Below are 19,105 nucleotides of genomic sequence, written 5' to 3' on the forward strand. Positions count from 1 at the left end.
CACACCTGAGAAGTTTGAGACAGTCTCAATAATTTTTTTTTTAATGAAAATTAGAAAAAGTATGAGTCTCCCCACAGATGGAGAAGCTGACCAAGGCTAAGGCTTGCCAGAGATATGCCTCAAGTATCTAAATGATGTACATTGGGAGCCAATGTCAATTCCATCACATTTTCTGTTTATTCATTTAACATTTAATCTAATGTCACCTGAGACGAAAGGTGCCGCCAGGGTGAACACTTTGAATGATCCAACACACTACCTCCCATATAACATTGTGAAATGTATACAAATACTATTCATTTAGTCCTCACAATAAGGTAAAGATAATCAACATAATTATTTACTAGCACAAATCACTTTCAGATGACATGATTAAATTTTACAAAATGCCTGTAAATCAGAAAATATAAATTAAATTTGGGAGTGATAAATAGTATTCTGAATAACCCATGTATAAAACCTAGTTGAGATCATCAGCTCATTATTACATCATGGGCCACCCAAAGCAATGGCATGGATTTAAAATCAAATTTTCTAAATATATCCTATTCCAAATTATCCCTTGGTATGACAATGCAAGAAGTAACATTTAGCAGAAAAATGATGGCCACATAACATGAGTTTTCCTTTAATATTGTGAACAGGGGGTGTTAATGAATTTTCTCAGCAAATTATTACTTTTTCCATATATATTATAAATTTCATCTTTAATGAATTGTTGGTGGGCATGGATTATGCAACACATATGTTTACTTAATGCATGACACGGGCAAGTAAATTTGAAGAAGAATAGGAACATTTTCACAATAAATCACATTTTCAAGAATAACCACAGTGCATAAAACTAAGGAGAATCATGATGACAAATGAGCACAGACTGCCACACTGCAAAGCCTGTACACAAGATATGACACAATATATGAGGCTGCCTTTCATATCACAATTCAAAAACTAACCTTGAAAAAAATTGTTAGTTAAATAATGTTAATTACAATTGAAATTTAAATAAGAATATGGATTACATGCATATTGATAAAGTATTTACTACCTTGGATCCAAAATATTCCTCGCCTCAATAAATTTATTGTTAAAAAAATAATTAACAGCAGTTTTTGCTTCTTCCATTGCAACTTCCAAGTCAATCGGTGATGACCTATAATATATAAATACATAAATTAATGCAACTTTTTGCCAGACAAACAGAAATGCACAGGTTTGTGTAATGCATAATACTTACTCAGGTATGTATTCATTTGCATCTTGAAACTGGAAAATAAAATTTATAATGTTATTTCAGTTATAAATAAATAATTATGAAATTTCATAACAGTATTAATAATTTCAAATTATAACAGGGTCCTTCAATAAGTCCTTTAAAAAAATAGAAAAACAAATTATCCTGCAGTTTTTTTTTATTTTTCAACAATCTCTGTTCAGAACGACAAAATTTTCCCAGCAATTCCCAAACTTTTCCAAACCAAGCCATCCAAAAAGTAGCAATTTGGAGGGTACTCAAAATACAGGGTTCGTCCGGAAAATAAGTGTACTGAGCTCAGGAAAAAAAATTTATTACCCTTTTACATATCTTAAGCTAATATTCCTCAAAATAGGACCCTTGTGAGTCGATACACTTGTTCCAGCGGCGTTCCCATTCCTGGAACGCTCCCGCGAAGGCATCATCGGGAACCTCTTGAAGACTCGTCGTCGACCTCTTCTCTGCCCTCCACGAACATCTTGTGCCACCGAAAGATCATGTTTCTGGACATGGCTGACTCCCCGTAAGCCTGGTTAATCATACCGACAGTTTCGGTAGACGATTTCCCAAGCTTTACCGCAAATTTGATGGAATAACGCTGCTCCAAAAACTTCGGCATCGCGTTCCGTGACGTGGGTCGAGCGTGGAGGTTCGCGTTAACAGAGCTCCTCACTACACCACAGCTCAGAGCCGACTGCCTTTTTCAGCGTCGCTTGCCAACATACCCCCCTCCAATCGCCGCCCGTCAGAGCGGCGACCTGGGCTGGGCGCGCCTGGAGCGGCGCGCCCAGCCCAGGAGTCAGTACACTTATTTTCCGGACGAACCCTGTAGGCATATGTGTTGGCGATGACCTCCTCGTTTTACGTGAATTGTTTTTCACAGAGCCATTTATTTGAGCTTGAAAATAGAGTCACAGGGGGCCAAATCCAGTGAATGTTGTAATAATTCAAACTTGTTGATAATTTAGAGAGTGTCAAACCACCTAAAAATCAACCTTATGTTTGCCTTTATTCTTCACTGAGAGCAAACATAGCAGAGAGCCATCTAGCCACAATTTTTATTCACCCAATTTCTTGTGCAAAATTGAAAACAATGTACTTTGTAATATGCCTTGGCCTCAGCTACTTTGCAAACTTTCATTCCTCAATTACTCAAAACCATTCGAGTAATAATGGATTTTGTCAATCATTTTCGAGGAAGTCATTTCCAGTTGCAAGCATAGGAGCAGATGTGTAATAAGCTTCATCCACCTCAGTTTAGGTCTCTTTCGGCGTTTGCCTTTTAAATAGAAGCCATTAATCACCACATGAAACTCATTTTTTTCCAATTTGCTTTATAGAAAAAAGTTTGATGGTTCAATTGACTAAGAAAATGAAACCATATGATAGATAAAGCTGAAATATTAACAGCAGTCTAGTGAGAGATGAGGCTGACTAAAAGCAAACCTTTTTGGATACTACGAGCACCATTTCTTAGTTTTTCTAAAGAATTATTGAATGACCCACATAGAATTCAAATGCAGTACTAAGAAAAGATACCTAGGAATATGTACTTAAAGGCCACTAACTGAAGATATTAACCAGTTTTTGATATCTCTAGACAAATTTCTACTGACCCTATGGCCTCAAGGCCTAAATAGCACTATCTGTGGTGTTTTCAATATGAATATTCTCGTTGTTAATCCTAAGAAAACCTTATTTCTTGAATTAATTACATTATTTAAACTATCACCAACAATACTCTGATCAACAGAAATCTCAGCTTGTTCACGGATGGATAAAATAATCATTAGTTATGTATTTGGTAACTATTAATGTACTATTTGAACAATTAGTCTCTTTGATCATCTTGCTTGACTAATATCATTTCCTATTGAAACGAAACTTTTTCATACATTTCCATTATTATAAAAGATATTTGGACCCCATGAAATTCTTGATTTTCTCTCAGTTATGTCTCAAGTAGATGGGCAGCAGGTCTAAATTAAGAAGACAATTGATGGCAACTTCAGTTTCCTCTAATACCATTCTAATCACCACTTCAACATATAATAACCAAAGAAGCGGTATATGAGACAAAATATCCAAAGAAAGATGTATCACACCTGCATCAAAACAAGAAGGGAAATTTCTGAAAGAATTATACAGTAAAGTTAAACATAAGAATATTACTTTTCTAATGGCCCAGTATTAACCCATCCCAAAATCTTACAAGAAAAAGATTTATATGGCAAAGAAAGAATCCAGCGAAAACTATATAATTTAATTGAGTGAGAGCCTCATAGCAACTAATTAAGAGTTCTACTTATTTATGGAAAATTCTTATTTATGGAAAGAAAATAATTAATATTAGATAAGAAGATAATTACATATCATTTGATTGTAAATGAATACAACGATTACTTTACAAACACATTCAACAACAATGTGACTTATTGCGGTCCAAATAAAACCACTGTATATAATACTGTAATGAACTCGATAAAGAAATGTGAAGTCAAGTCTTTCTGGGATCTCTAGACTTAAAAGAACTATAATCTATTATTGATAAAGTACGAAAAAAATATTCATCAGGAAATTACGAAGTACCTGGATATCTCATAGCAAAATGTGATGACATTATCCTAAAATCTCTTCTTCATATCATTAATGAATCTTTGGTCGACGGAATTTTTTCTAACTCCCTAAAAATTGGCATCATTATGCCGTGCAAATACTCATAGACTAAGACTTTACCAACGTTGCCCTGAGTATTGCCCAAGGAAAATATATAATGCACTTCCTGTATTAATAAATGCTCAAATAATTCAAATGACTTCAAAATAGAAACTAAAAAATATTAAATAAATCAAGCTTTATATTCAATTAAATAATATCTATAAAACTGATTATTATTATCAAAGGCTGATATTGTAACATTAGTTTTATTACTGCTGGGTCTTTTAATATCAAAATATTACATAAAGTTGCGTCTATTACATTCTTGAACATGACAAGTTCTATGTTGGCATCCAGCTATTTAATAAAGCATTATTTTTAAAATTATTTAAGTTAGTCCGCACAATTGAAAGTGGAAAGTCTGAAATGTGGGAATGGCTGCATTTTTATGCATAGATAGTGAATCCTAGATGTAATTAATGAAGAGTTTAAGAATTTGATGTGCCATAAATTAATAGAACCAAATATTCAAATAATGGTTGGTCTTGTTTTCTTTCGTAGGTTTGATGATAGTAACCTACACGTACACTAAATTAATGAAAGTAATACTGTATGCACAAGTGGAATTGCCACTCCATATTCCCAAACTAGATGCATGCAAAATTAGAAACCTCTAAGTGAACGTCACTTATGAACTATGGGTAATGAATGGAGAAGAAGAAGGATCAACTACAAACGATTATAAACAACAATAATTTAGATTATGGCCAAAGAGTTTTAGGTGCTAATGTTTTATAATGTAAACAATATTCACAAACCTCATCGTCTAAATCCAAATCATCCATATTCTATAGACCCTCTTAAGATTCAGCTTCTTTTCAAATCTGCAAGTAAGAAAATAATAATTACAATCACAAAACAAACATTACTTGCAACCAATAAAGTAGCTAATCAAATGTTCATAAATATATGATTTCCACATTTTTCGGGCTGCGTCCGCGTATGTTGTTTAAATGTACAACAGTTTCGCCAGCTATCCTGCTGGCGTCCTCAGGTCAAGGATGAAAAGAAGCTTGTTGTCCCGTCTTATATAGGAAAAATCTGGCGCCAATACCGGGAAATTTCTTGGCCAATCAGGGAACGTCCTCATATTTGCGCGGAATAATTCTTTTCCACGCACTGTGGAGTGGATATCCATCCTCTCTGTTAAAATTTTCTGGCCTTTTAACGATTTCAATGGCCTCTCTGATTATTCTCTGGAAGTATTTTCCTTCTTTCGCTATTATTTTAGCGTCGTCGAAGAGAATAGAGTGTCCAGGTTCACTCCAGGCGTGCTCAGCGATGGCCGATGCTCTAAACTGTTTGGCCTTGGTTGCCCTCTGGTGTTCACTCATGTGTGTTTTCAGCGCTTTGCATGTTTCACTGATGTACCATTTGCCACAGGAGCATGGCACTTGGTACACGCCTTCTGATATTAACGGTGAAATTCCATCCTTGGGTCCGGGTAGGGTGTCAGCTATCTTGGTGACGCAGTTGAATCTGGTCACCACATCATGTTTCCTTAAAGCCCTCGCGATTCTTTCCGAAGTCCCTGCGATGAAGGGGATGGTGACATAAGCCTTCGGTCGTGGTCTGGAGTCTTCCTCCCTGTCAGGAACAGCGGTGGTTTGTCTCTTCTTTTCTTCCTTCTCGGCCCTTTTTTGGATCATATGAGCGCTGTATCCATTCCTTTGCAGGGCATTTGTCAAGTGTTTCTTCTCGTTGGCAATAGAATCGGAGTCACATATTTTATATGCTCGGTTGACAAGTGTGTCTACCAGTGAGGTCTTCTGACTGGGATGGTGGTGCGATGCAGCATTAAGGTAGCGGTCGGTGTGAGTAGGCTTCCTGTATACTCTGTGTCCAAGCCTCCCATTCCCTTTATTTCTCTTCACCATGACGTCCAAGAAGGGCAGTTGATGATCCTTTTCCACCTCCATAGTGAAGTGGATGGCTTGATGCTGTGAGTTCAGATGTTTCAGGAACTTTTTTTAATTCTCCCTCTCCGTGTGACCAAATGACAAAAGTGTCGTCGACATATCTTAGCCACAGTGAGGGCCGCTTGTCGCAGGATTCCAGTGCTTTCTTTTCGAAGCTCTCCATCTTCGAAAAGAAAGCACTGGAATCCTGCGACAAGCGGCCCTCACTGTGGCTAAGATATGTCGACGACACTTTTGTCATTTGGTCACACGGAGAGGGAGAATTAAAAAAAGTTCCTGAAACATCTGAACTCACAGCATCAAGCCATCCACTTCACTATGGAGGTGGAAAAGGATCATCAACTGCCCTTCTTGGACGTCATGGTGAAGAGAAATAAAGGGAATGGGAGGCTTGGACACAGAGTATACAGGAAGCCTACTCACACCGACCGCTACCTTAATGCTGCATCGCACCACCATCCCAGTCAGAAGACCTCACTGGTAGACACACTTGTCAACCGAGCATATAAAATATGTGACTCCGATTCTATTGCCAACGAGAAGAAACACTTGACAAATGCCCTGCAAAGGAATGGATACAGCGCTCATATGATCCAAAAAAGGGCCGAGAAGGAAGAAAAGAAGAGACAAACCACCGCTGTTCCTGACAGGGAGGAAGACTCCAGACCACGACCGAAGGCTTATGTCACCATCCCCTTCATCGCAGGGACTTCGGAAAGAATCGCGAGGGCTTTAAGGAAACATGATGTGGTGACCAGATTCAACTGCGTCACCAAGATAGCTGACACCCTACCCGGACCCAAGGATGGAATTTCACCGTTAATATCAGAAGGCGTGTACCAAGTGCCACGCTCCTGTGGCAAATGGTACATCGGTGAAACATGCAAAGCGCTGAAAACACACATGAGTGAACACCAGAGGGCAACCAAGGCCAAACAGTTTAGAGCATCGGCCATCGCTGAGCACGCCTGGAGTGAACCTGGACACTCTATTCTCTTCGACGACGCTAAAATAATAGCGAAAGAAGGAAAATACTTCCAGAGAATAATCAGAGAGGCCATTGAAATCGTTAAAAGGCCAGAAAATTTTAACAGAGAGGATGGATATCCACTCCACAGTGCGTGGAAAAGAATTATTCCGCGCAAATATGAGGACGTTCCCTGATTGGCCAAGAAATTTCCCGGTATTGGCGCCAGATTTTTCCTATATAAGACGGGACAACAAGCTTCTTTTCATCCTTGACCTGAGGACGCCAGCAGGATAGCTGGCGAAACTGTTGTACATTTAAACGACATACGCGGACGCAGCCCGAAAAATGTGGAAATCACCTACTCATCGCCGCGGAAACCTTCGAACGAACGTTCATAAATATAGTTTAAAATATTATTCCACTCCCTCAATCTACTTTCTTGCAAGAAAATCAGTGACAAAATGTAAGGAAATTATGGAGATGAAATTACACCTTACAATTATAAATGAATTCTAATGACTTCAAACAACAAAATGAATGAGTCAAGAGTATTTCAGTTGGCTTAATTGACAACAGAGACCAGACTTTATGTATGGCAGTATTTATAATTCATACGCAATTATACAATATCTTTGGCTTCATAGCCACTGATAAGGTCTTCAGTTGACTCTGTAATGATCTTAAAAAGACACATTTCTCTTTTTATACTTATAATTTGTATTGAAATTAAATTTAAAATACTTTGCCTTTCCACATAAACCACTTTTATTACTACCTAGGTTTCGTTATGGTATAACATTATCAGGTACAAATACAAGTCAAACACAGTATATAGTATATAGTTCTGGACAGAGTGGAAGAGGAGGGAGGGAGGAAAGCAAGGATTGGTTGAGGTAGGAAGAGGGGGCATTTTAATGGAGGAGGAGGAGGAATGGTAACATTGAAAAATTAGCAGGCTGGGAGAGAGAATTAATACATTGTTGAAACTATAAAATAACAGAAATATACACTGTTGAAAATTACATTGTTGAGAGAGAGAAATAAAATTATACAAATATTGTTGGAGAAAAAAAAATATATACATTTTTTTGGCGTCGATTAGTTGGCAGAGGAGTGGGGGAATGGGTATTGCGAACGGCATTGGGTAATTAGGTGATTAAGTAGCAGGCTGGGAGGAGTTAATTCATTGTTGAAAAAGCTTAGCTTGGTGTCAGTTTAATTGGCAGATGGGCGAGGAAAATACAATAACAGGGAAAGCGAAGGGTAAAGAAATTCGTTTGTCAAAACCTCTCCTCCATAATCCATGTGCTGAAGTATTTCTAACTGCTCCAGTACATCGAGGCGGTGGCCTTTCTTCTCAAAGTGCAGGATTTCGGGGATGAAATCACTGCTGTGACCACAGTCTCTCAGATGTTTGGCGAAGAGTGACGTGGAGATGTTTTTTTCTAAAGCATGCTCGGTGCTCCTTTATTCTCGCTCTTCCTACCTCAACCAATCCTTGCTTTCCTCCCTCCCTCCTCTTCCACTCTGTCCAGAACTATATATACCGTGTTTGACTTGTATTTTTACCTGATGATGTCATACCATAACGAAACCTAGGTAGTAATAAAAGTGGTTTATGTGGAAAGGCGAAGTATTTTAAATTTAATTTCAATATGAAGAATTTCCACCAAGTGACACCAGAAACTGTTTCACTTATAATTTGTGACTAAATTTGATGTTCCTCACTGTTTTATCATAATCATGAGTATTACACTGTAGCAGCTCTCAAAAAGCATTAATCTTATCCAAACTGCTATCTTATCAACTGCCCTGTAAAGAGAAAATGTAACGTGGCCACACCAATACAAGCTAATTCCATAGTTTCTCAAATTTATAATTCCAACAGACCATTTGGCACCCTATCCATTGAGCTGACAAAGGGCGTTCCTTTGGGAAGTTTATGTTATCATTGTGTGCTGCCATCTATCAAACGACGGTGAAACAAATTTCAGACTAATATAAAGGTTAGTTTGAATTTGGCAGCAATTCCAGTTAAATGTGTTTCGTGATTTTCGCTAAGATGGAAAAAGAGCAGTATCATCCGGTTATTCGCTTTTTGTTTTTGGATGGGAGGAAATGCGAGGAGATAAAAGAATTTAAACATGAGCGAACATCTGTTTTTGATGAGGAGCGACCAGGATGCCCGGCAGACGAGGAAATCATTCAAAAAGTCCACGCCATGATTCTCGCTGATCGACGAACGAAAGTGCGCGAAGTAGCAGAGGCCGTGGGTGTGTCGACCAGAATAGCAATTAATATTTTACATGATAAGTTGGCGATGAAAAAATTGTCGGCTCGATGGGTGCCTTGATTGCTCACAGTGGACAACAAGTTCATCCGGAGTTGTCGCCGCCAAACTGCATGAACTACATTATGAATTGCTGCCCCACCCCCTGTATTCACCCTATCTGGCTCCCTGTGACTTTTTCTTATTCCCTAACATGAAGAAATGGCTCGCGGGAAAAAAATTTAGCTTAAACAAGGAAGTTTTCGACCAGACAGAGGCATATTTTGGAGAGTTCGACAAATCCTATTTTTTGGAGGGGTTAAAAAAATGGCCGGAACATTGGAAGAAGTGTATCTTTCTAAAAGGGGACTATGTTAAAAATAAAAAAAATGGTTTCTTCATTTCTAACACAGGTACTTATTGAACCGCCATCATATAAGGTCTCACAAGCAAGTTGCCTGACTAGTCCTGACACACTAAATAGCCTTTTCTAGCATTTCAAAATATTTTATGGGTTTATTATAATTAACACATCAAATATTATTTTGCTAATTATGCTAAAAAAGAAGAGCTGAAAGAGACACAAAGATCTCAACCACTACTGTTTGTCACCTATAAAAAAAATGGCCCAGCTAATGGCATTCTCCTTTTCTGAATAGTTGACAATGGCTCCAATCCTAGGTTTCAAAATCAATTTAAGTGCTGCCCTCTGATAATTCACAGTAACTTTTGTACTTTGCATTGATTTTTTTTATTTAGAGCAGTTCACAAATAAATCTTTTGCCCTTGATCCTGTACACTCTCCTGAAATACTCACCCCTATATTTCCGCAATGTTGGTTAATTTTGTAATGCAACATCACGGGTGCATCAGAATTTCACCAGTGACCGGTCCAATGTGAAATGACACCAAGATTTTACTCCGCTGCTATACTTATATTTACACTTCTAATTATGTTTGTGTATCTGTGATTTACCCTATTATCTGCAAATCCCATTCACAATACCATGTTACTGTTTATAAAAGAATTAATTTTATCTGTTAATGTTTTTGAATATATGCATATGTGGTAATTACCCAAAAATATATTGATTATTATATTTTTGTACAACCTGCCACAAGTGATTCCTCATCATTTTTTCCGGTACCAAGCATGATAATGATTGCCTTTTATGCGATTTCTGGCACTGGCCATTATAATATTCCACAGGTTCAATACATCATATACTCAGTGCGCAATTAATACCACAGGCAGCTTACCTAAGTAATTTCCGGGGGTATTCAGCCCATATTTCAAATATGCAAGAATGATGTAATTTACTAAGAGATTTTTCCCCTTCCACATCACTACAATAAAAATCTTTAAAGCTATCCTTCAAATCTTTAAAAAATTTCCTGAAACTTTTAAAGTCACACTTCATATCTGAAAAACATATGTTCTTCTTAGCCTAAGGCCATTGTTCAACTTCTCAATATATTAGTAACCAAACAGTTAAAAATCCATGCCTCAGAAACAAATATCCGCAACAATTTGGAAATACATCTTTCAAAACAAATATGCAAATGAAGCAAGTAGCAAGGGAAAAATTCTTGGAATGTAAATAGTTTTACATGGGAGAGTCATAAAGAGGAATCTTGATTACTTGAAATTGTATATAAAAATTTAAAAACCAATACTGCATTATATATACAAAACAAAAAGAAACTTCAATGAATAGGATGCAAGAATCCTTGAGAAATATATTTCTCACATCTATTTTTACACATATTACACCTAATCACAACATTCAATAGAAAGAGGATTGAGCAAAACACCTTATTTACACATAAAACCCCAAGGTATCTGCTCAAGTAGATCCATAGGAAGCTGATGCTAAGCAAATTTTTATCAGTCAGGATCCTTGTGTAAGATGTGGCTCCATGTGGGCTAGGTGGGCCTTCTTTTTCAACATGGGTGATTGGGGTGTGGCAGTAAATTATGACGGTTGTAGAGTAAAAATGCTACAGCAACCAAATTTTTAAGCACTAAATTTAAGGTTTGAGTTCAACTATCCGAAGCTTCAAAAAGGGACAACAAGAGCCGCAGTGAAAGCATTAGGATAGTCCATACAAAATGAAACAGCTAAGGCTTGCTATTGAGTAGGTTTACCAGGGACCCACGTTTCTTGAGGAAATTGTGCAGGTGATCCACAGATTTATGTGCAGAGACCAGAGGTCACGGACTGGCAGTGAAAAAGGAATGGGGCATATTGTGTAAGATGGATGGCAGCTGCTGAAGTGAAGGTATTGTTGGCTGTTTTAATGAGGACTGAGGTGTGAAACCTATTATTCTGGAGGTGAATGTCTATATTTAGGAAAGTAATGTTAGAGCCAGAATTAGCAGAAGCGAAAGATACTAAGGAGGAGTTGAGAGAGAAAATTAAGGAGGATAAAGTTTCATAACCATGGAAACAAAGGAGGAAGATGTCGTCAATGTAGCAGGAACAGGAGTGGTTTGAGGGCTTCCTGGTGGAGAAAGACGTGCATGAATTTGCCCACAAAAAGATAAGCATATGCTGAAGTCATACATGTACCCATTGCAGTGTCTTTTTTTATCATTAGTGGGTGAGTTAACGCTGGAGACAATCAGGGGTTATTTGTTTAAGTATTTTTATTAGCAAATGGAAGTGGGGGATCTTGGCATTACGTGGAGAAAGAATGGATATATCTGTGGGCACTCTTTGGTTCCAAATTTGGATAGGAAAGAGAGAATAACCATCTGGTATGTAGGGTTAGGGTCTTAGGGTACGGGATCATAACAAGAGGCGTTGTTTAATTGTTGCAAGGGCTTAGCGAGTCTTTTGATTAGCATGACAATAGATGACCCTTTGTGTACAATTGTGATTATTACATCTACGTTTGATGCTAAATTTCTGAGCGCATGTGCCTTGAAGAGGGAAGGTTATATGGTGTCTTTAGGTATCTATAATTTTTTTATTGGATAACTTTTTCAGGTTGGTGAAGACTTCTATTGGATGGTTGAATAAGAGTTGTTTGGGTTTATTTTCTAAAGCTGGGCACAAATGACTGACTGCTGGGTTAACAGTGGAAGAGCTCAAGGAACAAGGTTGAGATTTCCAATAAGTGTACCAGCCTAGATTTTGGCAAAAGTTGAAAGTGTTGCCATGATAGTCATACGTCATGGTTGATTCTGGGAATGGGGAGGAGAGACCCTTACCAAGTAACAAAAGCTCGCTATTATCAAGAGGCACCAACGAGAGTTCACTACTTTTGTTTTTGACTCGGGATGTGGGATATTGGATTGCTGTCTCTTTAGGTTGACCTTTGGGAAAACGGATGTTTTGCACTGAGGATGGGGTAGGTTGTTAAGGGTGGCAAGGTCTGGTTTTGAAAAAAATTGGTGGAGCTTCAGTTGGGGTAGGGGTTGCGTCCGAGTTAAGGAGAGTCCCATGTGGGTGAGACATTGGGAAAGAGTGGAGTTTTTTCCAGAAGACCCTCATGTCATTGAGCAAGGTTTCAAAGAACTGAGGCAGGTATTGGGTTGAGTGAAGGAATTAAATGAGTGATTGAATTAAATAAGTGAATGAATTGATATAATTTTGTCTAGGGACAGCAGGTTGGTTTGATGTTGACTTAAGAGATGAGGTAGCGTGAGAGGTCATCATGTGAAAGTTCCTGTGATTGATGGGAGATGGAAGGTATGCAATTGCAGGTGAAGGCTAGGTGGGATAACAGAAAGGGAGATTTTGATACATAAGGTCTTTTTTGGCCGACCTTGTTAAGAAGATGCCAGGATCATCAGCAGCCAAAGAGGAAGTATTTCAAGGAAGTCACGGGTAATTCAAGAAGCAGTATTCACAGTGCTGTGAGGCACAGTAAAGCAGCGAGCAACAGCACAAAGGCAGCAGAGAACTTTCTCAGTGGTTTCAAGAAGCCCATTAATTCTTAGGATTACCTGCATAGCAGGGTTTTTATTGTGATGAAACAGGTCTCTTTTGGAAAAAGATTCTGCAGCAAACCTATGTAACAGAAGAGGAAAATACATTGCTCATGCAATGGATGTCGGCCTCACACTGCTATTTTGTACTAATGCAAGTGGTGGTTTGAAAATTAAACCCTGCCTTGCTTACCATTCAGAAACTCAATGACCTTCAAGAAATGTAAAGTCCAGAAGAGCAGGCTAAATATGATGTAGAGGTCATGAGAAACTTTTGTATCGTACCTTAAGAAGCATCACCCTAATAAGGCAGTAGCTATACATGAAAGAATTAGGAATGTATCATAAATTATAAACTAATTATTTTGAATCTTTTTTTGTTTTCTACAAATCAAATTCAAGAATTATGCTCATTGTGCAAGGTTCCACTGTAATGGCTGAAGGCTTAGAAGAAAGAGAGCAAGTACACATCTTATTCTGAAGATGCACAGTTAGTAGGGTCCCCTGGAACTAATGTTTGCCCATATCTGCACTGAGGGAATCTGAAACAATTCCCTTGAGCATATTGGAACTTTGTTCAATTTTAAAATATTCTATGTCCTGAGTATGCTATTGTTAGGTAACACCCATATTGGCAGAGTTCAAACCTGCACCTGTGAAGCACCCTGCCGAGGTTGTTATTTGGTGTTTGGAGACAAGTGGGAAGCCTAGTGGTTTTTTCCTAAAATAAAATACACTCCCTGATTCTGTGTTATTGCTTCCCTGTGGGAAAGATTGACACGATATTCAATACAGTAATTTATACATCAACTTAAAAATGTGCAGATGTGGCCATTGAATGATTTGAGGCATTATTTCGAATGTATTTTTAATACTTTGCATGTTTCTTAGACATGCAGGGTGGCATAAATGAATTGGTTGAATGAGGGGTGCTTGTTAATGAACCTATTTCTAAAATCAATACTCATCATATGAGTGTTATTTTGGGTTATCTCCATTATCAACATTGTAATAGTGATTCTTTTGTGTCTGAACAATTTATTTATTATGTTTTTCAAAATTTGCATGGATAGATCCAAAAATAAGTGAATTTACCAAATTAAAGGTTTCAACTAATTCCATCTTAAATCCATAATGGGTCAGATTTAGGGTTTAGTTGGTGGAATCAAAAACTAAAAGATTGGCACCAGGATTTCTTTGACCAGAGAAGTTAAATTTTCGAAAAAGCAGTTATACAAATAAGTTAATTTGTATGGTGAATGGTGATCATGGTTGTGAGAGAGATCTAAAGATTTAAAGTTTGTGTTCTTGGCACTCCACTTTTTATAGCAAGGCCCTGAACGTCTATTAAGGAATAAAAATTTTCAAAAATTTTTTAAGACAGCAGAATTTATGCTATAAGGTTCAGATAAGGAACGAGAGGAAGAGCAGGAGTATAAGGAATAAAATATTGAACATGCAGAGACAGAATGGAAGCATCTGGGAACAAAAGTAAACTGGATAGGTTTTGTTGACATGGACAGAGCACAATGATATCAGACCATTGATAACAACTTATATGTTATCATGGAAATGGATGTAGTGATGAGGATGATGATGAAGTGCCAACCCAAGTATTATTCATGTTAAATACTCTGCAAAATATCTAGAAACTGTTGAAGTAGGTGAAAGTGAATATATGAGCCTCAGCACAGGCTGGAAAGAGATGGACACTGCCATTCCTTCTAGGCAATTCCAACAAACTAATTTATTAGATTTTTTCAACAAATATTAATGAACTCAAACTATAAAAGAGATTAAATAAAATGGAAAATTGACGATTAAGTATTATATAATAATTTTTTTGGTAAAAAAGGTGGTCATAATTAAGACAAGGTTACTTTTATTATACAAACTTGAAGTAAATGGGTAGTCTAATGAAGTATTATTACTATAGGGTATTACTGGTTAGGGTAGGTTTTGATGGACACAAGCTAAGAAACAATTCACTTTTCTCTCCTAATGTAACACAACCAAACATCCTACTTCACAACATGCCTCTATTTATCTCTGCATACTTCCTTGTCCCATCCATTCAGCCCAACACCCCTATCCTATTCCTGCTCATTTCTCACTTGCCTAATATTCTCCCCTTTATCACGGTATCATATCCCAATGTCAATGAAAACTCTCTGCATCCATCTTTCCTGTCTCCTTTGGATTTCTCCCAACAATTCCCTCTCCTCCCCAAACATTCCTAGCACTTCCTCATTTGTTTTCTTTCAGTCCACTTCACCTTCTCCACACCCACATTTCAGAAGTCTCCAATATAAGCTTATCATCCTGCCTCAATGAACATGTTTTCGCACCATACATAACTATGCTCCATATAAAAGTTTTAACAATCACTTTCTTAACATCCTTACTTAACCTCCCTGTCATCAATTCCCTCCTCCTCGAGAAAGCTTCTTTGCCTAATGCAATTCTTCTCCTTATGTCCCTATTACTTTGGCCATTTTGGCTCAAAACACTTCTAAGGTATATTAATTATTCAATGGCTCTTGTTTTTACCCTCCTATTTTTAAGTTTAGCTTAGTCTTACTCTTTCTCAAAAACTGCATAACCTTTGTATTATTTAAATTTATTCTCATCCCATACCTATCGCACTGATCTTCAAATGCACTAAGTAAGTAACCCCCTTTGCTGACTGACAAACAAATGAAGTATATAGCTTCAATTTTATTTAAAGGAAGTACATCATGTAGTAATAATATAGGTGGGTAGGTACTCCAAATTAAGTCATCTGGGTGATAACACGAGAATCGTTGGATGTTTTGTGATTCCTACATATTTCATCATTTCCACATGTGACATTGGAATCATGTGATAATTGTTCCTTGCTTCCTGTCAATGAAATCTTAATTTCTTTTACTGAAATTTATATTGGTATAAAATTAGTTAATAAACAGCAAATTTTTCTTGTCATATCAACACAATTTTCTAACTTTTAAATTCGGCCAAAGATTTACTGCTTCTGCCAAGTGGTGTTTTTCACTTCGTATTATAGTTTCCGTGTATTTACTTACACGTGTGCCGACTTTTGTTCAACTTCCTTATTTAAGTAGGTTACTTTAACTTTGTTTATTTACATCCTGAATGCCAAGTTCATGCATGGTGAAGGCTAGGAAGAGAGAGCAAGAGCAAAAAAGTTTGTTAGGGAATGTAGTTTCCTATTCAGCATTTTCTCGCTGTCATTGTGATCTTAGATTTTACGCCACTAGATCTTAGATTATATAAGGCAAGCAGGTCTGTGTGATCTGAACTAATTCACTGCATGATGGCATTACCAAAAATTTTTCATCTCATTACAGACATATGAATCTCTTCATTAAAGAAGGCAGGAAGAGAACACCAGAGAAAGTCCATTCTATTGTTTTATGTTTATTAGGCCATTTAATTTCAAAGGATTGCCATTATTCTGAGTTTGCAACTCTCTCACTTTTCCCGATGCACCAGTATGACAAATAGGCAGGCATTCTGAACAAGCACGTAGGCGGTTGTAGTCCCAGGTTAAATTCATTGGTCCTCATTATTTTTTTAAATTACATAAATTATAGCATTTTAGTGTTTTGTATGTTTCATAGTCTCAAGGACTAAAATATCATGGCTTATTTTACTTCCCAGACAATTTCCCTTTTTCTAATTTGCCCAACTTTTACAGGTTTGAAATTCCCCAGTATTCAATATCAATTTCTTTCAGCAATCTTTAAAGATTTCATTCGACTTTATAATTTCACAGGACTCAATTTTAATATCTCGAACATGATTGACCTACAAACGGATTTTTAGGATTCCACTCAGGTCACCAGATACCAATTAGTACCTACCACTAGGTTAAAACCAAACCATAACAAAGATATTGTAAACGTATAAAATATATGTATGGCAAATAACATTTCTATTGAAGAATTACTGTTGTCAATACATTTGCCTCCCTTGAATAAAATTTGGGAGACATATGGAATATATCCTTGAATCCCAGCAGAAAATCGTTGACTTTTCCCAAAAATATAAATTAATTGACTCAAAATAAAATATATGGTCAGAAACTGAAATGTGAAATTTAAGCGCTGGACGCTTATGCGATGAGGTATTTACAATTTGCAACAATTATGTTTGTCATGACGGTTTTGTGTGATAAATTTGTAAATAGTGAAAAATTAAAATATAGCCAGCATAATAGCAGAACTAGATTTTCAATTGTAATATTTGATGACTACTAAGCAATAGGCATACATTTTCGACCTCCTAGTAGCGCTACATTATGTTTCCTTGTTGTATTAAAAAAGTAAAATGATTATGTTATATGTACACTTGACAATGATAACTAAGGAGTTGTATCGCAGTACGAAATCTACCATTCCTACTTCAGCGTTCAAATTAAAATTACGGTAGTTGAAATTAAGAACTCACCTCCACTAATAATTGTGGTGCTTCCTATGCGTCCCAGGCAATACGGAATACGTGGATGGCACATTTAGATCACCAACTCATGATTTACGAATGGCGCGATGGCTCTTGAAATATGCTTTCTGATTCTCAAATGTTTTGAACGACAATTCCGAAGTCTGCTACACCTACTAGGCAGATAGAACGATGCGGTCGCTCCTAATGTTAAGCCCCAATTCTGGACCGTTAAGTGATAGTTACACGATACGTGAACCATTACCTTTTAAACGGAATAACTTAAGTTGATATGCATTTCCATGTCCCAACATTCATACACGGTTGCCGTGAATTGAAGGTATTTCTTTATACGCCACATTTTTAATTTCTACGTTAATCTTTAATGAATGGATTTCCGTACTCAATTACCTCATCCCGCAAAGAAACTAGCACACCCATACATCGAATCAATGTAGTGAACAATTAATTTGGTTAGTCTCTCGAATCTATCTCACGGCCTAATATACAATATTCTTGCCAGTGTACAATGACAATTGCGCAAACATAAACAATATTTGCAAGATTAGCATTTAAAATACGCTGATCACATCCATTTGGTGAAACATAATCAGGTATCGAATTCGAGTGGCTTATTACGTGCACAAAATTTGTAGAAAAGTTACTTCAAAAAACTGCATAAAATAAGACTCATTCTACTATAATTTAAACTTACCAACAGTAAGGAACTTAATTATTTCAAAGAAAGAGGGAAGAGTACCAAACGTCGTCGATTTTGATGTCGGACTCAATTTCTCATCCACAATCTTTGAAATCTGCCAACAAAATGCCTCTTTCTGACGACAACAGTTGATATTACTTTCTGGGTCAAAGTTTTCGCATGGTTGATGTAGCCCTTGAGGTGGTGTGATGCACAGATAAACACTAATCAGTGTACTTCATAACGCGTTTGTGACGTTAACATTATGGCGGGTTACATTGACAGCCATAATGACCAACATTTCAATTTTATAATACATAGGAAATGAATTTAAAAAACGTGAATTTAATGCAAACGCTAAGTAACACCCCTTTACTGCATTTCTTCGATCAATGAGTTACGTTTCAGACATTGGATCAATGAGCAATCAATTTAACCGGGGTATTACTCTTCTCGAAATCTATGATATAAATCCATTTAAATTTCCACCTCTTAGAAGTAATAATGATGAACATGCGGCAACACTGATCATACGGCTATGATAGAAACCTAGATCAGTTAATAGGTAGATGCCGCATACCAACCAACCTGGTTGCGCGTGAAATAAGGCATAAAAACGGGCCGCAATAACACGTGACATTGGGCAAATAGTGGCGGCGTTTGAAGGTGAAGAATTATAAATTTTAAGCAGACAGGAAAAAATAAGGACAAAAAAATAACTTATTTTATATACGCATATGGATTTAATACCGGAAATCCCTTTAATTTTCATACATAAACTGCGTAACACACTCATTAGCGTTATTTTTTCATATACCGTTCTGGATAGCATTTACTCTAAAAAATCTAGATTTGAAAGCTGTTCTGCCGCAAAAATGTTTAATATAATTAAAA

General features: G+C 37.0%; 1 protein-coding gene across 3 annotated transcripts in view; it reads right to left on the bottom strand.

The window, feature by feature from the left end:
• The window catches only part of LOC139691252 (tetratricopeptide repeat protein 39A-like), a 48,645-nt gene extending 29,935 nt beyond the window's left edge, over nt 1-18,710 (bottom strand). The window contains exons 1-4 of one of the 3 annotated variants that reach the window (XM_071589002.1): nt 18,272-18,710; nt 4,732-4,797; nt 1,238-1,266; nt 1,049-1,153 (exon numbers count right to left, since the gene is read on the bottom strand). In XM_071589002.1, coding sequence (XP_071445103.1) covers nt 1,049-1,153; nt 1,238-1,266; nt 4,732-4,758 — 161 coding nt within the window. In that variant the 5' untranslated portion in view covers nt 4,759-4,797; nt 18,272-18,710. Of the gene's footprint in view, nt 1-1,048; nt 1,154-1,237; nt 1,267-4,731; nt 4,798-18,226 lie in introns of those variants that run through there. The other 2 variants (XM_071589001.1, XM_071589003.1) reach the window with 2 other exon arrangements.
• Between the last annotated feature and the right edge of the window lie 395 nt (nt 18,711-19,105).

This window comes from Hetaerina americana, unplaced genomic scaffold (assembly GCF_022747635.1).
Source record: "Hetaerina americana unplaced genomic scaffold, ioHetAmer1.1.p SCAF_31, whole genome shotgun sequence".
In the NCBI taxonomy this organism is placed as follows: domain Eukaryota; kingdom Metazoa; phylum Arthropoda; class Insecta; order Odonata; family Calopterygidae; genus Hetaerina; species Hetaerina americana.